Genomic DNA, 23,260 nt, shown 5'->3' on the forward strand with positions numbered 1-23,260 from the left:
ATCAGAAAATAAAACAAAAACAGAATTAGAATTTCTCTCAAGTTTCTTAATGTCAAGAGCTCAATACTGATGCAAGTGCCTCACACATGGATGACATACACATCAGCCTGAAAAATACCTGTTTGAAGTAGTTCTGAAGATTAGCAACTTGATATTTTGTAAATTTTACTGTAGATTATGTGACCACCTTGGGGAAACCTGTGGCTTCTCGATATGCAGATGGTCTGTTTCCTCAGTACAAGAGAGCACAAGATGGCAGCGTGTATAATGTAAGTGTGGCTGGCTTGTGGTACCTTCCCTATGCACTTTGGAGTTATCACTGTAGCAGAATGATGAGACTAAAATGCTTTCCTATGACAAAAAATACTTTTATTCTTTGTGAGAACTTTATCTTTTGATAATTTTTTTTCTGTTTTGTCAATCTGTTTGTGATAACTGTCAGTGGTAGAAAAATTAGATATCTTTTTTCCTTTCTAAGTCTTAGTCTCTTGCCTTGGTGCAGCATTGCAGTAAATCTTCTTCAGACATGATTGCAGTTTCTAAGCAACATCTACCCTGTCTTGAAAAAGGGAACCCTTCAAGAGAAGATGCTCAGAACCAGTTAAAAAAATAAAATCGTAATCAATAAAACAAATGGGGACACTGAAATAAGAAGACATAATGCACTGTCATTGCCAATGCAAAGCAGTGCTTTGCTTAGTGCCAGCAGGTCACAAAAGGCTCAGTCTATTCTACAGAGACAGCTAGCTGGATCTCTGCCCAGGCTCATGTTCTAAGGAATGTCTTAGCAACAGCTGCTGGCAACCCCATTGTTAAGAGAATGGATTCTGATTGAAGAGATGTGCCTGTGAGTGTGGAAGGGAGAGAGTTAATTTATAAAAGATTTTACAAAAGCAAATGGCTTGTCATTTTTTCTGATGATTAGAGTCACTTCTGATGTCACAATGCTTAAAAATGGGTAAAGAACCATTTCAGGGAGCCTTTTCCCCTCATTTTAGTCCCATTAATTCAGTATGAAATACCTACATAATGTCTTTTAATCTTAGGACATGTGAGCAGCAGGAAAGACATTTTTGCTACTATATACAATCTGGTCAAATCTCCTTTAGGATGTTGAGTACATATTGTATACAGTTAGTACAGGCTTAGAGGAAGCCATTTAAAACAGTAGGTTCTGAGAAGAGCTGTTAGGATGAACTGCAGTGGAGTGATGATCTTATGAGAGGGCTTGGTTGATGCTGAAATGTAAGCCTGAAAGAAGACAGAAGAAGGGTAGTATTATTGCCCTTGAATGCTACAGAAAGGCAAATTACAGGGATAGGGAGAAGCTGTAGTTTTCTCTGCTAAAAGGCATGCTAGTCCAAAAATAAATGAGTATGAACTGAATGAATAAAATTAGGCAGGACATTCAGAAGTTTCCTGGCCCTCAGAGAAATGGAAATCTGCACTTGCTTACTACACATGAGGGAATATTCTAAAAAAACTGCTTTATTTTAAGATGGAGTTTGGTGGTGTAGTGCAATAAACTTTGTATGAATCTGACTGTCATAGGAGGAAACTGGATTTCTAAGTGCTCCTTCCCAGGCTGACATTCCTTTGGCAGAGTGCCTGAGACTCTGTATCTGGGAGGCACATTACAGGGCCTGAGTTGATATTAAAGAACACAGAAAAATACAAATGAGAGGGAGAAATGTGCAGACTGACACACAAAATATCTTCTCCCTGAGAAATGTTCTTATTTAAAAACATTTGTATTTCTGAGGTTTTTTACTTAGTCCTGGAAAGGAAGTTAGAGGTAGAAGGCAACAAGTAAATCAGCTCACATGGGCCAGAGATATTGGGGAAATCTGTGGTGCATTTTTAGACTCACAGGCTATGGTGAATGTGTATACACTTATTCATAGGGAGGATGTGCTGGTTTTAATTTTAATACTGAATCTAGACTTGACTTTACTGAAAAGATATGGGAAGTTTTAGTTGTTGATTGCAGTCAGTTGAACTAAATTTGCCTAAGCACCTACCCACAAATAGTTAATCTGTAATGCTGGGCATTGTTAGTTGAATAATAGTACAAATAAGAAACTTTTTACGTTTTCCTTTCAAATGCTAAAGACAAGGTGGAGATTGAAGTGCCCTAGAACCAAACCGTATGCTGCCTTGTATTGCTGCAAATTTTTTTTTAAAAGCCAGTCAAAGTTCTAGTCTGAGAAGGTACAAAGTTTCTGTGTCCTTGTTTGTTCACCCATCTGCTCTGCAGCCCTTTCTACATCCTAGCCTGTGTTCAGCTCATTCTAATTGCTCCAGTTTTGAGACAGACAAGTCAGACAACCCACTGGCACTGTCCCATGCTCACATAAAAAGATTATGAAAAGCAATTAGGACAAAATGCAATGCCTTTTCTTTATAGCTTAGATGCATTTGTCAAGTATTTGCTCTTGAAACAGTGGAGGAAAAATGGGTTGTTTTTACTGCTACCTTAGCTGGCATATCTGACACTTACAAACTAGCTATGCAGCTGTGCTAAGCTTGGGGCTGCATTTGTATTATTTGTTTTGATGTTCAATTTCCTTCTCTCCCTTATTTGAATAAAGCTGACAGCCAAAAAAGAACTGATTCTTCATTTTGTGGATTGTCTAATTGGAGCTATTGAGCTCTATAAGCAACGAATGGAATGGTTAACCAGTGAGAGCCGGCAGATATTTGGAGTGATTCAAGAACAGTGCATTGTCATTGTGTTGGATTTTGGCACTGCAGCTCCAACTGAATTTGATCTGTGTCGGGATGCACTTTCTATGGTGCTTGTGGAACAGGTGATACAAATTTCCAGATTCAACCTCATTCGGTAAGCAGAAAGAATCAGAATCAAGAATGGTTTGGGTTGGAAGGCACTTTTAAAGGTGATCTCATCCAACACCCCTTCAAATGGGCAGGAACACCTTCCACTACACCAAGTTGCTCAAAGCCACATCTGCACCTTGAATGTTTCCAAGGATGAGGCATCTCCCACCTCTCTGGGCAACCTGCTCACGTGTTTTGAGTACCCTCATTGTAAAAAAATTCTTCATTTTGTCTAGTCTGATTATAGATTCTTTTAGTTTAAAACCATCACCCCTTGTCATATTGCTATAGGCCCTATTAATAGACTCTCCCCATTTTTCTTTTAAGTCCCTTCAATACTGAAAGGCCACAATCAGGTCTCCCCAGGCTGGACAAAGAAGTCCAAGTCAGCCCATTGCTGGAGAATAAAAAGGAGTTGCATGTTATACATGTTTGGATAAGGGATTTTCTATCCTGGAAATTGTCATGGTTCATGTCATGCTAATATCTGTAGATTTCCCACCAATTTTCACCCATAGCCATGTTGAACTTGCCACTTCTGAAGAACAGATAAAAGGTAACAACACAAATATTGGCCCATCTACAAAATCAGAAGGATTTGCAACAGCAGTAATGCCCTTCAGATGTTGCAGTATTAGTGAAACAGTGAGGTTCTATCTGACCACCTATTGCATTCTTGTGTCTTTAGACATTACAGGTTTCTGCCTTGCAGCTAAATGTGCACTCCTCCCAGTGCCATAGGCACAGGCATAGCCATTTGTGTTTCTGTAGATTTCCATGGTCACAGAAATCAGTAGCAGCACTCTGAAACAATAGTAGATTTCCATAACAAAAGAAGATTTCCAAGCGCTTGTTCCCTAAGAGGAATAAATTAATTTGCATTTAGTTAGAAGAATAGAAGCAGCTATTCGTATTTTACCTACCTGCAAAAATTCTCATACATGCATGAGAGTTTGAATGTGTAAGCTTGGGTTTGGATTGAAGAGTGGAAAAAAATGATGCACAAATTAGGTAATATAATTTTTAAATTGGCTCCACAATGTTAACTTGCAGTTACATGGTGATTCTTAATGTTATTTTACCCAGGCACAGGTTTGATTCAGGTGCCCTATCTTAATTCTCTAGATTGTGATACTACTGAGATTTGAAAAAGAGAATAACAAAATCCCAGAAAGGTTTGGGTTGGAAGGGACATAATAGACCATCTAGTTCCAAGCCCCCTGCCATGGGTAGGGACATCTTCCACTAGACCCAGTTTCTCAAAGCCCAGTCCGGCCTGGCTTTGAACATTTCCAGGGATGGATAATTCCAACAGCTTCTCAGGGCAACCTGTTGGAAAAGTAGATATTTTCCAAAGCAGATAGGTTCCATAGTTTTTGAGAACAGAGAACTTTTTCTTTAAAAATGAACTGCAAAGCCAAGTCAAAATTGAAACAATAATTATGTTCATCAATTTTTTTTGTCTTTGTAGGATGGAAACAAAAGACAATATAGCATATAAATTACTACTTTAAAAGAATCTTGGGTAATATATTTGCCTTTTAGATTTGCAGGAATCTCTTCAAAATAGTTCGTGATGGAATATCACAGATACTGGAACCAGTTGGTTTTATAGTTCCTTTCTGCCTTTTTATGTACAAGTGCACAGGCAAAAGTGCTGATTGGCTTTGTACTTCTGTTCTTCCATTAAGACTACAGTCTTTTGTCAATTAAAATACCAAAAAGCCTAGCATCATAAATTTTATTTTTGGTGGCTAGGTAAAGATCAGCTGTACTACCAAAAAAAGTGCTCTGACACCAAGATCGTGGAGCAAGTTGTGGAACAAGACCTGTGGAATACACATTTCTTTTTCATGCCCTGTGGCATACACTTTTCTTTTTCATGCCCATACTTTAAAAACCTGATTGAGTTTTTATGATAAGAAGAGTTATGAATCAGGAACTCTTTTAAAAAAGATTTTATCTCCTCTGATCCTACTTTGGAAACAGTTGTGTCAAAAAAAACACCTTGTAAAATTACAGTATTTTTCTAATGGTTCCATTTTTTCTCTGCTTCCTTTATTGCAAGTCTAGATTTAGTATTTGTGGTGTACTGTAATTCTTATTTAAGAATATAAAAGAATTGTAACAATAGCAGAGCTCCATTCTCTTGTTCTGCCGGCATGATTCTCACTCTTTCTGATTTATAGTTAATCTCATTTTCAGAGCTGCTCAGGATCTTACGAAGTGGCAGCAGAAATGCACTCCTGTGACTGAGCATGCTGTAAAGTCTGCAGTTAGATGGCTCTGGAAGCTGGAGCATATGACAGCTGTCAGCCACAGCAGCTCTGCTGAAGCTCTGCTGGAAGCCATGGCTGATGAAGCGGTAAGCTCATGCTTCTTTTCAGAAGCCCAAGTAAATCCAAGAGTGTTCAGTGCTAGGCTGGCTGCTGCGATTTGCCCTGATCAATGCTGCAAAGATAAATATTCATATCAGCATTTGGAAAGGATTTTTTTTCCCCTCAATTGTAGCTCCATACTATGCTTAATGATTGTCTTTTTATGTAAATGTACTGTATTTTGAATGCAGAAACTTGTTTATTTTCTTTTCTAGAGTACCCAGAATAAATAACATTCAATCATTAACCGAAAGAGAAAGCATCTTCCTTTCCACTTTCTTTGCCATATAAGTTTTTCAGGGCTTCAGGTTTATGAGAAAATTTCTAGTATCAACATTATTGAAGGCAGGGAAACCATTTTTATTTTGTTTAGCATCCAACTTGCTCATGAAAATTTATATTTAAAATTCAAAATAGTGAGTACAGAGATTTATGGAAATATTAGCTTATGATAGGGCTACACAAATCCTTTTTCATCAGCCAGGTGATAGCTAGACTTTCTTCCAAGACAGAGACAAAGCATGCACAGTTATCCCTGCAGTTAAATGCTGTTCATTTTTAAAAGTGCCCTATTACTTTATTCATTAAATTAGAGTAACAAGAAATGAAACATATATGCCATCATCTCAGCTAGTAACTTAAAATTTGTGTTTTTAAAGAGATATTTTATGACATTTCCTTAAAATATATATTCTTTCAGTTCTCTAACACCTGAATTTAATGGAAAATTTGGCCTACTGTCTGTGGAGTAGAGTCATTGGCTTTCATTGCTGTTAACATCCATCCCTGTGCACAGATCAAATCCTAACTCATGTAAATCTCTTTCTGGAACATTGAGGGAGAAGGTAAATTTTGCTTGAGTTACCTTCTGGTTCCTTATGCTGCTAGATTATCATCCAGATGAGCCTTGATGTTTGGAAACTAATATTAAAAAGGAACTGAGTAAAGAACAAATTGTTTACCAGTGAGATTTTTTTATGAATGCTTTTTTATGCCACCTTCATAAATTTTATTAGCATTTTCAATTTGCAGTATTAATACTGATTTCCTGATGAATAACTAAAGTATTGTACTTAGATTTCAGCATTGTCTGGATGAAAAAAGTCTTGTTGGACCTGGTGGGTCTCTGTTTGAATAAACAGAAATTAAAACCTGTCAGACAATGAAACATGTATCATTATTTTTCCAGATATTGGTGGGCCAATAGGCAATCTGGGGGAGTCAATTGTGGCAGGTGCTCAACATAAAACAAATTTCAATTGCTCCTAAACAGAGTCATTATCATTCATAGCTGAAAGTTCACTTAAGAGCAATGTTCAGTGTAGTGCAGATGGGGGATACCCCATCCAATCCTAGAGAAAACTTGTCTACTTACTGAGCAGTCATGAATAACTAATTCCTAAGAACTGGCTTCATCCACAGATGTTGTTCCAAAACAATTTTTTTTTTTTTTTCCTAGACATGGCTCTTCTTGTCATTTCTTCAGCTGGTCTTTTCTTTCTATATGTGGTGATTCTTTAGATTTCCTTTCCTTATGACCTGTAAATCCCAAGCTCAAGATCAGTCTGCTGTAATGTTGCAATCCTTTGAGCTCTACCTGCCCCAACTGCCTCCAGTTCTGTACAAGTGCCACTCCATGAAGTATGGATCATTTATCCAAAACACCTCGCCACCCAGAACAAGACTCTGAAGAACTGTTCATGTTGCTCTCCTTTCTGTTCTTACATGAAGTTTGTTTGCTTGTTTAAATGTATAAATTACAATTTTCCAAATATGAAGGACTTACTTGAAAGGTTTTAACGTTTCCCCACTAGCCTATGAGGAACATTTCCTTTGTGGTATGTCATTGCTGGGTTTGTGGTTAAGTAGAGTGGTTCATAATCTGTGGTTCATAATTTTTTAAAATTTTCTAGTGAGGGGTTGGTTTTTTCAGCTATGCCCAATAAATGTCAGCATTTTGAAAGTTGCAGAGGCAGGCAGAGAATCCCTTGAAGAAAGTGTGAAAATTTCTATTCTTGTTGAATATCAAGTTTATGAATTAATGGCAGTCTTAGAGGGAGGGAGAGAAGATGTGAATCTGAAGGAACACCGGGGAAAATGGTGGTGCAAATGTGCATGCATACCTCTGGGCCAGGAGCCTCTTCAACAAAAGCAGTAGGAACATGGTGTTGTCCAAGGACTGGGTCTCATCTGGGAGACCTTTGTGCAGGCTCAGATAGCTTTTTAGCTGGAGGAGGCAGACAGGGAACTTTGTAAAACTGAACTAAAAGACAGATAGGTGCAAGAGTTCATTCTTTTTGTTTCTGGCTACATTTTTCTAAAGGTAGTAAGTATTTTGTTAATCTTGTACTTTAATAAAATACATTCATTATCTCTTTAGTATTTATCTAGAATTATCAGTGATGCTAGGACACCTGGTCCTGCTTGCTCCCAAATAAGTGGAATCTGTAACTATGGCTCCTGCCTTCCGCATGGAGAGTCTGGCTCCTCTGCAAGATCCAAGAGAAGTTCACGATGGCAAGGTGCTGCTTCGTTAGTTTGCCTGATCCAGCCTGAAATTGGGTTGCTACTTGGGAGAGACATCTTCCAGTGTTGAGGAAGGTGCCAAAAGGTCCATGAGGGAGGACACTTGAAATGCAGAAACTATTCGGGGAGCTGGAATACAAATCAGTATCCAAGGCAATAATGGAAATGTATGAGCACACTTGTAGGTGATGTTGAATTTGCATACTACATTGCTTTACTACATAAAATTATGTGAGTGCAGAGACATTTCCTCAGTTCCATCCCAAACTCAAATAGTTGTCTTTTGTGGTGCATATCCTGGGATTCATATTCATAGAATATAGAATATTCATATCCATAGAATCATAGAGTCACAGAATGGTTTGGCTTAGAAGGGACCTTAAACACTGTTTAGTTCCCACACCCCTGCCATGGGTGTGGACACCTTTCACTAGACCAGGTAGCTCAAAGCCCCCTTTAACCTGACCTTGAACACTTCCTGGGATGGGGCATTCCTAACTTCTCTGGACCGTTGCTCCTGGTGCCTTACACCGTCATAGTGAAGAATTTCTTCCTTGCATCTAATCTAAATCTACCATCCTTCAGTTTAAGGTGCTTCTTCCTTGTCCTTTTCAAAAGTCCCTCTCCAGCTTTCATGCAGGCCCCTTTACGTCCTGGAAGGTGCTATGAGGTCTCCCCAGAGCCTTCTCTTCTTTGGCTGAACAGCTCCAACTCTCTCAGTCTGTCTTCATAGGAAAAGTACTCCAGCCTTGTGATCATCTTTGTGGCTCTCCTCTGGACTCTTTCCAGCAAATCCATGTCTTCTGATGTTGGGGGTCCCAGAGCTGGACTCAGTGCTCAAGGAAAGGTTTCATGGGTGTAGAGTAGAGGGGCAGACACACCTCCCTTGCCTTGCTGGCCATGCTGATTTTGATGCAGCCTTGGATACAGTTGGATATCTGGGATGCAAGCACACATTGCTGAGTCATATTGAACTTCTCATCAACCAATACCTTCAAGTCTTTCTCTGTAGAGCTGCTCTCAATCTATTCTCCACCCAGCCTGTGCTTGAACTTGGGATTACCCTTACCCAGAAGCAGGACCTTTCACTTGGTCTTGTACTTCATGAGGTTCCCTTGGTTCCATGTCTCAAGGCTGTCCAGATCCCTCTGGATGGCATCCTTTCCTCCCAGGACATCAGATACCACACAGCTTGGTGGTGTTGGCAAACTTGCTGAAGGTACAGTCAGTCTCACTGCCCTTGTCACCAACAGAGATGTTAAAAAGTGCCATTCCCCATGTTGACCCCTCAGGAGCACCGTGGACAGTCCACTTGGACATCAGTGTTTGCCCCAACTCTTGGAGTGCAGCATCCTGTCAGTTCCTTATCCACAGAGTGGTCCATCCACCAAATCCACGTTTCTTCAATTTAGAGACAAGGGTGTTGTGTAGAACAGTGTAAAATGCTTGATAGAAGTCCAGGTGGATGAGGTCAGTAGCTCCATTGTAGAAGGTTATCAAATTGTCAGGCATGCTTTGCTCTTAGTGAAGCCATGTTGGCTTCTTATTTTCCCTGTGCCTTAGCATAGTTTTGAGGATAATCCACTCCATACTGGGCTCAGAGGTGAGTATATTCAAATGTATTTTTTCAGTTAAACCATGATTTATCAGGTATTTATCAGCTGGTATGTGCCATGATATAGAACTGATATACTGCACATATTGTCTTGAAAGTCATCATGGGATAGCTGTTTATTACATTTATTTTTAATGATGGTGAAAATTCAAGAAACATACTCACCATGAGGATCATTACATGGATAAGCGCAGGTAACATAAAATCTCTCATAATGTAATATTCAAGCAATAACTAAAGTATATTTTTCCAGCTTCTCTCACTTCTTGTAATAACATTTTCAGAATATAAGTGTGTGTGGTTATAGTAAAACTGCCAAGCTCCCTCTGCCTTGGGAAGTATAAAAAATACAAATCATCTGTAAATACCAGCAATAGCATTCAAATAATCACAGAATCACAGAATATGCTAGGTTGGAAAGCACCCACAGGATCATTGAACCCAGCTTCTGGCCCTGTACAGGACCATCCCCAAGAATCATACCATGTGGTGAGAGTGTTATCCAAACACTTCTTGAACTCTGGCAGGCTTGGTGCTGTGACCACCAAACCAATGCCCAACCACCATCTGTGTAAAAAATTTTTCTAATATCCAACCTAAACCTTCCCTCACACAGCTTCATGCCATTCCCTCACTGGTCATCACAGAGAAGAAATCAATGCCTACTCCTCCTCTTCTACTCAGGAAGTCATGACTCATGAGGTCCACTCATGTAGACTGCCATGAGGTCTCCCCTCAGTCTCCTTTTTCCAGGCTGAACAGACCAGGTGACCTCAGACACTCCTCATACAGCTTCTGTTAAGACCCATCTTTATTGCTCTGTCTTGGGTGCTCTCCAGTAGTTTAGTGTCTTTCTTATATTGTGGTGACCAAAACCGCACACAATATTCAAGATGAGGTTGCACTAGTGCAGAGTACAACAGGAAAATCACCTCTCTTGATTGCCATCTTTCCTAACCTCAGCATACATGCTGCCGGTAAAACTATGTCTGGTATAAAGTTCCTACTTTTCAGTGCTGGCAAGGCACCAACATAGCACATCTCTTGATAAAAGTGGCATATGGCACAGAGCCTTTTTCTGACTAATGGTGCAGTTGTCCTTCCTTACTCCTCTCTTTGGCTTCAGTTAATGTCTGTGGAAAGAGGCTTGCACTGGGCAGAATCAGAGCCAGGGACTGTGGGATAGGTTCTTATCTCACTTGAGGAAATTTTGTGTGGCCTTCCTTTGAATTACTAGCATAAATGAGAGGAAGAACCAAAGGTCTGAAAATCTTATAGCCCAAGTAATTAATCAGTTTTACCAAATTTTCCTACTGAGGACAGGACAGTGCTTGAGTAAGTATCAGTCATTTATATAAAACTGTGTCTTCCAATTACCTTTTTTTCTGTTTAATGACAGGTTGAAGCTGTTTATTACTTTGCTGTGGGAGATGTTCCAGTGGACACAAAGCAGCTACTCCTTGAGAAAGTTTCAGATGTCTCCTGTCCAGTCAACATGGTGTCTTTCAATGCTAGGGAAGATGAAACTATTATTTTTCTGAAGGAGTTGAGCCACTTGGCCTCTGGCAGGTATGACAAAGAAGGACAGTAAAGATGACAGTATTTATGAAGTTCTTTGCTGTTAGAAGTGATATTGGGACATACCTGAGTATAATTCATGAGGAAAATGAGACAAAGCCATTCAGTAAGTGATCTGGGGATATGGAAATAGTCTTAAGATATATGACTAGTATGCAGGCCCTACTTAAACAGTCCATTTTTTTTTCTGCATATGTTCTCACTGGCTTGCAGAAAGGCTATTCCCTTTTTATGCCCAAAATCATTTGCCATCTGCCTCTCTCTTGAAGTCTGAAAAAAACTGTTCAGGGGAAATGGTCACAACATAAACTGAAATAAGTTTTTGTTGTGTTGCTTTGTACATTAGTATAAAGTATTACATTCCTATCGACAAGCACCAGAAAAAGAACTAGAATTTTGTTGGGTCAAGTGCCATAGAGACAAGTACTGAAAAGGAGATGTCTGTCCTAAATGAACAGCTCATGGAATAACAGAAAAATGATGGGGTGTAATTCTTCAAGCCTGGTTGTGTGGAAAAGCAGCTCTGTAACATGCTCTCTAGCATCTTTTTGGTATGGTTGGTGGAAATTAATATATTCCATGTGGCTTTTGTCTGCTTTATCCTGGGAATCAGACATGTGGGGAGAATCAGCCTTTAGTAGAAATGGATAAGATGACTTAAATCTTGATTCTGTTATCAAAATAAGGAAAACAAATGAACAAATACAAAACCCACAAGACCAAACTCATGCTCAACGGCAAGAAGGCAGTAGGAGTCAGTAGGTGTTTCTCTGCTTAACAGAAGTCACCATACAGTTTCAGACTTGTGAAATTGCTGCTAGCTTTTTCTGTTTCACTGTTGTTTGTGCAAGAGTGGGAAGCCCTCCAACTGTAGAAATCTCCCAAATGACAGCAGAGCAATTGGTAAGATGGCAGCTGCTTAGCTCTTTTATAGCCATCTGTGTTTAGAAATAGCTTTTAGGAGATGGGAGCGTCTGCCAAAAACAAGACTGGGAAAGTGTTATGTTTGCTCTGGTCTGATGTGTGTTTAAAATGATTGTGGTCATTTAGAAGCATGGTACCTCTATGGTACCAGATATATTGCCAGTCACTATTCCTCATTTTCTTTTGGCAGTGTTTATACCTTCTTTATTTAAAGGAAAGTGAGTGTTTCTTGTATGGTATAGACAGAGGCAAAAAGGGCTGTGGCAGGGAGCTAAGAGGAGTTTTTTTGTTTGATACTATTCTCACTGTCATCTTTTTGCATGAATCTAGCTTTTGTGCAGAGACTTACAGGGCCTGTTAATAACTTGCTGGTGGATGATGGCCCAGCAACTGTATATAAGTTTAAGTCAGCTTTCCCACAGGAACAGCCAAGTTCATGTACTTTTCATGCCTTGAACCTGTTTCTAGTGTACTTCTGTTTTAGAAATGCATCTTTTTCCTGCTCTGAGAGCTTATCTGTTTTGACAATGAGGATAAATGAAGTCTGCTTGTCATCCTGATTTGTATGTCCATAATGAAATAAATGTTCCTGCTAGCCTTTCAACTGGGAGGATAATCTGATAAAAAGGTGTTAGTGTCATCTCAGACATCTCAAATTACATGCCTGCTCAGCCTCTTAAAAGCATTAATTAAAAATAGATTTCCAGGAAATTAAAGAGTAAGGTGCTTTGCAGTTAGTAATATCAAAAAGAAAGAATATTCTACATGAGAAGACTTCAGAAAGTACATAAATGTATATAAAAAGCTTGAAAATATTAATCTTAATTAATATAATCTTATTGTTGTCGAAGCTTTAGATATAATTCTGTAGTTGTGTGTGTGAAAAACATCTCTTTAAAATTAGAGAAATGTTTGTGTCTTTTATGTACTGGTTGAAACTCATTTTGCATTACAGATTCCATGCTTTTGCTGAGAAGAATAACTGTAGAGATACTACTGGACCTGCACTAAAATATGAAGAGGATGGAAAAAGATTAATTGCCCTGAACTCTGGAAAAGTGAAAGGGAGAAGGCCACTAGGTAGACAATATAAACCCCAAGATTACACTGATATTATCAGCAACATGTCAGAAGAGAGATGTAGTTTAGGAACTTCATGAATGTAAAATCAGAGGAAACCTGTAGGTGTGGGTGGGGTGAGGACAGGACTGCTCTGGAAATGGAAATTCTCTGTGTGGGAAGGAGAGGGCAAGGAAAAGAAAAAAATGAAGAGAGTAGAAGATGTGCATGTGAGAATGAAAGAAAAGTGAAAAAAAGGGAGAAGATCATTTATTTAGGAATATGAGGAATGGTACTTGTGTACTTATAGCAGTGACCTTGTGGAAATGTATGGAGAAATGGTTAAAAGGAAGAGGAATGGTGTGGCAGACCATATGATACAACAGCCAACATCAACATAGGCCAATTTCATTGGTAATATAAGGGGATTAAAGCAACATGAGGCTTACTTGCTTGTCCCAAGAATTTGTCACAAAGACAAAAAGCACAGTAAAGTGACCATAGAGAAGGCAATGCAAAGTGGTGGTGGGAGGATTGATAGAAAAAATACCAGGAGGAAATAACCAAAATAAACAGTTTCACTGGTGGGTGGAGCTGGGCAGAAAGCTCAATGTGTTTCGTATTAGTCACAGTGCTACTTCCTCTGGGTGTTCAGTGGGGGACTGGACTGTGGTTTCAGCCAGGGTGGGAGGAGAGGGGCTTGTGATATGAAGTGAGGCTTTGTGTGTCAAATCTGACGTCTTTCTCAGCAGGAGAGTTAAAAAAAATATTTCTTTTAGGCATCAGGAATCATAAGATATCTTTAGTCTAGTGGCTCAACACACCTACCCCCTTCTCTCCCTTTGTGCTGGGGGCATTAGTGTTGCCCCAAAGGTAGAACAATGTTATCCTCTTCTCACTGTTAGGGAATGTATGGCATAAGGTGGATTTGGTGTCTCACGTAAGGCTGTTTGTCAGTCTTGGACTGAGTGGCCCATATTTGGGTTGTAATCAAGCTTCTTGCATACTAATCTATCCTTCACTAGGATCATGATTATAACAGCACAAGAGAAAGAACCATTGTGGGGGCCAGAAATAAAGAAGTGAGGTATCACCTGCTTTTTTGAGTCATGAAAGGACACTCATGGCTCACCCAAGCAGAGTTTAGAAACCAACAGCAGACTCTGCTTCAAAACAGTGTCGTTTCATACTAATGCAGAGCAGTATAATGATTGCCTTCAGTCTGCTGTGAGTGCTTTCTTGCTGTACCACATTTGGGGGTGTGCATGGGGGGAGCTGCCTCCCTCTTCCCCTGGGGCAGTCAGCCTGTTTCAATAGATGAGCCTAGAGCTCCTGTATGACTGAAATTACTTCCTCACCACTGTTTCTAAAGCTGAAGGCTGAATAGCTTTAATCGCTCAAAAGGGCAGTAATCCCCTTGAAGTGCATTGTCAGTTGTGTCTTATTGCTATTATGGAGTAGAATTTACACATTAAAAAGGAACACAATTAGCTTTCTGCATTTACTGGGTATTACAAGCACAGCCGTGACATCACTGGCAGCCAATTGGAGTGTTTCAGTCATATGCAGAATCTTAAGTCCTTTCAGAAAAGAAAACACATTGAAGACATTATTCTGGTCTGTGTCTGATTTCTCTTGTTTCAGAGACTCCTTCAAGGGCGTAGTAATAAGGCAATAAAAATAAAAGTGTTGATTACTCACTAATGGGCTCTGAAACTGGTTCTTGGATATGTGGCATAAACTACGCAAGGAAATAAATAGAGAATGAACCAGAGATTTAATCCTCCAAATGTGGTGTTTCTAAAAACTAAAAGGAGGCACAGGAGTATTTTGATTATGCTCCTTTTTGCACCACAAATGCAACAGCTGGAGGGTGAAACTCATAACCATGTTATATGGACTGGAAAAGCTGTTTCAGCGACATCTGATAGTTTTGGGGTATCCACTGAATATCAGCATTTTGCAAATATTGGATATCTTTATGTTGATTCCTTTTCATCTGCTTAACAAAACAAGTCAGAACTATTTAAAATTTTAGATAAGAGCTCAATTCTCCCCTCTTTTGCATCTTGAGTAGACATTTAGAAAGCAAGTGTGATAAACTAACAATTTTTTGACACTCATTTTGAGTGGATGCTCAAGATCAAAACAGGTGTAACTCATTAAAGAATTAGGGTCCTTTTGCTGGCAGCCTCAGATTTACTTCTGGCAGAGAAATGCTTTTACATAAGGCCTTATTTCACCAATGTGATTATATCTCCTCATCCAGCACTAATTTTCCTGTTATCACTTCTGCCTACATTCTTTGTGCAGTTTATTCATCTGTAAAAAGCTGTAGAATTAAGCAATCTTGTTATGTAGTTAAAATTATAAGTGGAAAGGAGGTGACATTTAAGTTGGAAGTCGAAGACAAGGAAGGCAAGGAATGGTGGAAGCTGTGAAGAAAAGATGTCTTTCTGAAAAAGGGCACATTTGTGTCATCTGCTTGGAGTAACAGGGTGATAAGTGCTACATAGTGCTTGAAAAGCAACAGTGCTTTGAACTAGATCCTAAAATGAATAGAGGGTCCTTGGTGGCTGACACAGAAACAGTAAATTTCTGCCTAGTGGTTTCTGTGTGGTGGAATAGATGAGCTGGCAAGCGTAGAGGAAATGCAAATGGACTGAAATCAGGATTTTACTGATGTGGTAAATCCAAAGTGTCTGACCTCCTTGTGAACAATATAAGGCTCTGTTCTTAGGTGTGCTTGATTTTTCATATGTGGGGAAATATGATAGGGAATATTTCAGGTTATTGTGTGTAAAAAAGGAAAGCGTAAGAGCGTCATTCTCCTGTATGACATTGAAGTCAATGAACTCTGCGCTGTTTATGTACAACTGACATGGGAAAGATTGAGCCCTCCCTTTGGAGAGCCAGAATAATGACTGCTTTTCCTAGAAGTTGTAGCAAAGATCATTGCCTCTGCTTTTTTCTTGCATGTTCTTTGTCTAGTTTTAGCAGCCTAACCTTGGCCTGGCAAATCTCTTCGCTAATGTGTAGAGAATGATGCAGATAGTTGTTCTGTGATACCACATGGGATACAAAGTTCATTTGCTTTGTCCATTTGCCCAGTGGAAAAGGGGCAGGTTGGGCTGCAGTGAGTTTCAGTGCTGTTTGACCTGGCAGGTATGCAGGTAAAAGCTGTGGACTACCCTCTTACACCTCTTTGTGCTGTCATTCATCCCCCTCTAAGTGGAGATTTTAAAAATCAATGCTTAAGGGTATATTGCTGTGTTCTGCTGCCACGTGGAGGCTGAGAAAGGGACTGGCAGTGAAGAAAATAATTTTCCCCATCTTTCCTTACCAGCAAATTCATTTTCAGATAGATCTTATTTCATTATATTTGAATTTACTTGCTTCCATGGTTTAAGTCAAATATTCAGACAAGTAAGAAATGCTTCTGTGTTCCATGATTTGCTTTTGTATTGGTATTTGCTTCCTGTTTCAAAGATGTTGTAGGCATTTTGGATATTTTGTAGGTTTTTTGGGGTTTTTTTTTTGGTTGGTTTTTTTTTTTCAAAGCAGGATTATTTCATTAGCAGTATGGAAATCAGATGGGTTACAGTGACTTGTAAAACCGGGTGAGTTTGTTTGTGGGGAGGTACATGTGGAAAAGCTGCTTCTTTTGAGATTGTCTGCCAGTTCAATATCTGGGAAATGGAAATGAGGGCAGTTATGAGTTTCCGTGTACATGTGCGAGTGTGGTTGTGTTTTTGCTTAGGTCTAACATCTTGCTTCTCAGTTCGTGGGAGTCAGCAAAATGCTTCTGCCCCTTGCCACAGGCTCTCCCCACAACCTTCCTCATCCTCTTCCTCTTTCCTAGACCCTCCCTTCTGCAGAGCAGAAACGCCTTTACCTGCGGGCAGGGCACTCCTGGAACATTGCCCAGGGTGAGGTGCTCTGCAGGGTCAGGATGGCTTTGGGGAGAGCCAAGGGAAGCTGACTGCACTTGGCCCAGGCTGGACATGTGCAGCAGGGTGTTCAGGCCAGTCCCCTTGTGTGTGACAGGTGGCCACCCTCCTGCCATTGCAGTGGGGTGGGTTTTGAATCAGAACTGAGGGGTCCTCAGAGGTCTAGCTCTTACACTGCCACCCAGAGCAGCTGGGAAGGTGCTTCATGGCAGGGGGAACCAAGAAGGCCCTTTCTCTCCCTGGATAAAGTAATTTTTTAAGACAAGATTATTCCCGGGACATGAGTGCCTGAATGTGTATAAGAGACAGTGGCTTGGAGTAATTGTGAACTGCACCCTCCAGAGGGGTGAATTTCTTTGGTTGGTGGTCCCCAAAAAATGGCACATCTGAGGTGTGAGCAGAGGGAATTTAAAGAAAGTGAGGTGCATTCTTTCTTGGTCATTTAACAGAAATGTACTTTGAGGGATGGGCCACAGCTGAGAGCCACATCCAGAAGATGCTATGCATGTAGGTTTTGATTTTGGGGGTTCCATTTTGAAAGACACAGGCCACTCCTTAGCTCTAGAGGAAAAGAGGCTGAGGCAGAGGTGCAGTTGAGCTTCCTGTGTAGAGAGAGAAAGCTGCTATGGATATCACTGCTTGCAAGCTTCTATCCCAGTTGAATCCTGGAAAAATGCTGTTGGAAGAAATGTTTTAAGCAGCTGGAATTTTACAATGTGCAGTTCTTGGTGCCTGCATTTGTCCTGTGTAGCAAGTGACATCAAGCACACTTACTTTGAAAGGCATGCTGTGCTACAAGCATAAATGAGGAAAAAATATCTTCTCATGTAATACCAATTCAATTCACCTATCTTAATGGGGACAGTAACAATAATGCTATAAAACTGATGAGTCCATATCATTAACTTAAGAGGAAATGAAGCAACACAATGATATAATTGTTATTGATTTAGAGGTAGTTAAGTTTCTTTAAATATTTCTTTAAATATTTTCAAATTATTAAAAATATTTTAAAATGTTAACATATTAATAAAATTAAATCTGGGTGACAGTAATTGACAGCTTGTGGAGGATATCCAGATTTATTTGGAGACAGCACCACTGGAATGGCATTCTTAACAGCCCTAAAGTTACAACTATGTTCATGTGTGGTGTGAATGCATGTGTTTGCATTTCTGGGGAGAGATTACATATAAAATAAAAGTAGAATTCTTTCTGAAATATTTGAAGGGAATATTCTTCTTAAGTTTAACAGGTAATGATTACAGACTGAGGGTTTTTTTTTATTCCCTTGTGTGTTTTATGTTGTGGAATGATCTGCCTTACTGAAGCTTTTTGTGATTTAGGAAATGTTGATCTTTGTTCTAATGGCTGCAACAGATGTTTTGAAATGCAGGAAGGTCCCAGGAGATGGCAGTGTACAATAGCACAATTCAAAATACTTGTTGGAAACTGAAAGCATTTCACAATTAAAATCGAGTTATTATTTGTATAATTTTATTATTTTTAGTATTAGTATTGGTATTATTTCTTTCAAAAAGTTTATCAAAGAACTGGCAGCCTGCTTTAGTAGATAAATTTTCATGTGTTATCTTTCATACAGTGAACCATCATTGAATATTAGCTGAACCACTGGATGGTAAGATAAAGTTTGCCTTGTTCAGCATTTTTATGTGCATTCATTAATAGGTTGTGATCTGCAATAGTTTGTAACCTGTATTTGTGGTTAGGATAGCTGATGATTCAGCTTCTTTTAGATTTTTACTGTAACACTGCACATGGTTTCTCTGCATTGTCCACTATTGCAGTTTAAACTCTGAGAGTAACTTAATTTAACACATTTTTAATAGCTATCCTACTGCTTAGGTATACAAGGTGTCTCAATTTTAGTAATTTATTTTATGAAATAAATAAGTCTTTTATTATTTTCATCAAGAAGGACATATCTGTTGAAATTGAGAAAACCTTGTCTCAATTCCAGCTTTGGATCTTTCTAATTCTTTTTGAAAATATAGCTTGGCAGTAATTTTTTTTTTTTTTGTAACATTTGTTTATGACTGTTGAAGATTGTTGGGAGGAAAATAAATTTATCTTTAGCAAAATTTCATTAGATAGTCATCAGGAAAAGAAGATATAAATAAAATTAATTATGTACTTTAGGATATGGAAAGGGTCAAATTTATCTTCTCTTTAAAATGTCAAAACTGGGTTTACTCTTTCGAGCCAACTTTTGCAATAAAGTCCAGGGGGCAACAAGTGAATTTCATTGTGGATTTTCCTTATTATTTTCCAAGAGTGTTAAAATGTATTTGCTTCCAATGTGGGAGCAATCTGTGGCCAACTTTGGAGGTTAGCTCCAATATACTAAACACCTCTCATATCCTGGAGCCAGGTTTGAGCCCTTTTTTTGAAGTCTGTCAGGGAACAGCATTTGTCATTGCAACGGAGCCTCAAGAAAACGAGGTTATATGGCAAGTTCTGGGTATACCAATGACTTTGTTGTGATTGAGGACTTACATGTCGTAACGGCGGGAGAGATGTGACACACTATATGCGATGAATAGTAAATCTCGAAGTTTATTGAAAGTTTACACATTTTTATATTAGTGTTAATGAAGTTTATGCATATTGTAAACTCTGAGTTCATTATTGGTTAAAGTACACTATAATTAAATACACTTACTTCTATTTCTTAACAATTATTTTGCTTTTATGTGTACATTTTTTTAATTTCTCTACTTTGAGATAACTACATTTTCTGGCAAGTAATTTTCTCCCCCGTCTTCCCGTTTTAGAAAAAGTCACTGTGACCTTCGTCAGTAATTAAGCACCAGTTACTCAGTTCTCAACTTGTTTCTCTTACCCTTATCTATCAGTATCACATCAAAATGTCTTTTCTCAACTAACCAATAATCTAAAAAACTCTCTACACTTACAAAAAGCTGAAATTGAATAAAAATGTGAAGTTCTATTTATTATTTCTCTTGCAGTAGCTGGTGTCTGTGAAGATGTGTTTTTGATCTGGAAGGAGCTGGAGGAAGCCAGGAGTACAGTGAGACAAGTTCAGGAAATGTTATCAGAATCTGACCAGTCTGCTTCTCAAGATGGTATCATTTATGTTTCTGTCATAAGAAATACAGCTACCATTGTATTAATGATCAACATCTTTTTTCAACAGTTTTGATTGCACATCAGTTTGGGGATGATTTTCTCCAAAATGTCTGTATGCTGGGTATAGCACCTATGTGTCTATATAGCACTGTAATAGTTATCTAAACTTAGGATTGCTTAAAACTTTCCAGTACAAATCTCTGTTTACTATGGTTTAAGCTTGCTAAAGTTTAGCAGCTCAGGCTGAAACACGCCATGTTTAGTTTACCAGTGACTAGGTTTAGAAGTTACCTGGATTTTAGGATATGGAAATTATTTGGGGGGTTTTTTGTGATCTCTTCCTGTCTGCCTGAACCAGTAAATCTTCCATTTTTTCTACACAGTGCTGGTGAAATACCTTATCCCTCTCCTATCACAGTCTTCTTGGGATAGCCTCCAACCTGGTAGCTAGTTCATTCCACATAAAGGGAAGAGCAGAGGGGTTGCGTTTTTGTCAAGGGCAGAGATCTGAAAACGATTCAGAATAAGCACTCTGACAACTCCTGTCTTAAGAAACATAGAGGAACACCTACATTTGTTCATCCAACCCATAGTTTCTGCCATTGTGTCTGGCCTAGAACATGACTCATTTGTTGTTCTGTGCCTACTGATTGGATTGAGCCCTGTTGGAGACAGAAGCGTAGCTGGTTTCCGAAGTTCTGTTCTGGAAGGCTTTAACAAGGGACGGTGAGAAGCTACTCAGTCCTGCAAAAATGGAGATGCTCTATGTAAAGCATGTGGAAGAACGAAAACAACAGTTTTCTTTTCAAAACTGTGTGAGCACATTTGTGACACTTGTTCTAAGGACCACAAGCAATCATAAAGCAAAGTTTTCCACATGAACAGGCTCTGATTGTGCACCTGCCCTGATGTTGGCTGATCTCTGTGTGTGTAAGGACAGTAGATGCCTCCATATTTACAGGCTCAGGATCTCTCTAGTGTGGTCACTGTAGCTGCATCTAAACTGAGTAGACATTTATACCACTTTGTCTACCAAAATTAAAATGTAACAAAATAAATTCACCCTGCTATGGGACCCACTGCCTTGTCATTTGGTCTAGGAGTGGTTTACTGGGATAGTGATGAGTCAATGGAGAATCCTGAATCCTATTATTTTATTTATGTTATCTGTATACTGAACTGGTGTCCAGAGTTGTACAGGTCCCTACCTTAAGATAGTCCTTAGAAAATGTGTGAAACAATATGACATTGTAGTTTGCCTTTTACTTTAAATAGCCATCTCTAAACAGATTAATGTTATGGTCATGACTGTATTTTCAATTATACCTTCTGTTGTTTCATTTTCTCAAATTAATCTCCTTGAAGTTAGACATCTTATTCAGGATTACTTTCTGGCATTTTGTAATTCAGCTACTAAGAAATTTTGTTTTGTATGTTGATCCTCTCACTATTTATTGTCTTTGCTTCCTGTCTTCTGGTGGTTTTTTTTTTTTCCAATTACAAAGAAATTTGTTGCAGTGAGTTTTCTGATAAGAAAAAACCCTACAGCCAAGGTACAGACTATTAAAAATCACTCAGAAATATCTATTCACTCCAATGCTGTCAGAGCAAGTAGAACAAGTTTGAAGATTTTGATTCCAGTATCAGTCTGTTTTTGAAAATAGCTTATCCAAAATGAACCATGCTATATAGGAGATTTTGTTTATTTATTTTCTTTATTAGCAGGCAAAGGTGATCATCCATTATCAAAACATATAACTGATGAATATTTGACTTCTGAGAAGTGGTTGCAGAAGTATGGCTTGAAAGCTCAGAAGCTCACACTGTATGATGCACTTGCTGATAGTGTTTTTCACCATGTAGATAGGCCTGTTGGCATAAACACTAAACCAGAGGATGAATGTTCACAAACTGATGCTGTGAGTATTGTTCATTTTCCCTCATGTCCTATGAGTTGTTTTTTTTTTTCTTTTAAAGCTTGAAAACTTGGTTGATGGATAAATTGATAATATAGTGTATGGCATCGTTGTTTTGTGCTTTTTGTTAAAATCAGATTATTAATTATTGAGACAGAATAACAATGTCTCAAAGAGCTTTTTGAGAATGACTGCTTTAAGGACTTCTTGCTGGTTCACATACATTCTGAAAGGAAGAATTAGGACTGGCTTCAGAAATGGCTTGGCTTTCTTTGTATTTCTGTGGGGTGGGACAAAGATTTCTTGTTATCTTTAGAGGGTGTGTTAGTCTCAGGTGCTGCAGTGTCCTCTAGTTCCTTAAGAAAATTTGGATTAATCTGTCTTCTATTTGTTTTTCTCAAGCTTTACTATTGACTGTTTGGTAAACTTCTGTTTTTTGCTAGCTGCAAGAATAAAACCACTTTCTATTGAATCTTTTTAGGAGCAAATTCTGTGAAGACCATATCCCATGGTTTATTTCTACTCCTGTTCATGTGCAACAAGCATGTATCTTTGAAGTTTGTTCCCCAAATATTAAAGGCACTGCAAAATAATATGTTTTATTTTCCACATGAAATGTGTTTTTCTTTTCTGTAGGAGACAAAGAGGAAGATAATTCATGCAAGATACTGTGACAAGTTTGTACATACCCTCTGGAAAGATGGATCTGTAGTTCATGTATACATTACTACAGAAAAGTATAAGCAGTATGAAGAGAAAATGAGGACAGCTCTCAGACAAGTGGAAGGAAGGTTTGTGTTCTTACACATAAAATCAGTTTGATCATTTTACATGAGTGTTGAAAAGTTTGACATTTACTGTCATAATAAGTTGGAGTGGTTGGTAAACTGACAGCGGCAGTACTAAGCCAGAAATCTATTTTAAATCAGAATCTTGTGTGTTGGGTTTTTTAGTAGCCATAGAAGAAAACTGATGAAGATTTTGAACTTTTGGTCTCCTTCTGAAACACAGGTGTGAAAGTCAGTCTGCACATTTTTTTAATTACTGCTGAAAGTGCCAAAAAGTATTGGGACTATAAGGTGGCAGACAACTTCAAGAATCATCAATAAAACTTAGTAAACATTCATCTTGTGTACCTAGGATGCCTTGTGACACCAAGAAGCACAGCTTGGCTTGTGCCTGTACTGATGGTGGTTATCTGCCCTTTTGTAATTTTATGTTGAAGACAAGTTTGAACAGTCTAGATCAGAGTCAGTAATGCATATGATCACAAGTTCACGGCTCAAACTAGCTGTGTAATTTACATTTCTTCAGCCATATGGACACTTAGGTTTTGTATGACATCTACAAAATAATAGGTAATCT

The 23,260-nt window shown here is 38.7% G+C and overlaps 1 protein-coding gene across 1 annotated transcript in view; it reads left to right on the forward strand.

The window, feature by feature from the left end:
• The window catches only part of VWA3B (von Willebrand factor A domain containing 3B), a 61,183-nt gene that overhangs the window by 5,925 nt on the left and 31,998 nt on the right, over positions 1-23,260 (forward strand). The window contains 8 exon segments of the mRNA XM_077173447.1: positions 175-269; positions 2,592-2,842; positions 5,044-5,203; positions 10,757-10,926; positions 12,815-12,939; positions 19,859-19,975; positions 21,705-21,898; positions 22,532-22,686. Of these exon segments, the coding sequence (XP_077029562.1) occupies positions 175-269; positions 2,592-2,842; positions 5,044-5,203; positions 10,757-10,926; positions 12,815-12,939; positions 19,859-19,975; positions 21,705-21,898; positions 22,532-22,686 (1,267 nt within the window).

This window comes from Agelaius phoeniceus, chromosome 2 (genome assembly GCF_051311805.1).
Source record: "Agelaius phoeniceus isolate bAgePho1 chromosome 2, bAgePho1.hap1, whole genome shotgun sequence".
In the NCBI taxonomy this organism is placed as follows: Eukaryota; Metazoa; Chordata; class Aves; order Passeriformes; family Icteridae; genus Agelaius; species Agelaius phoeniceus.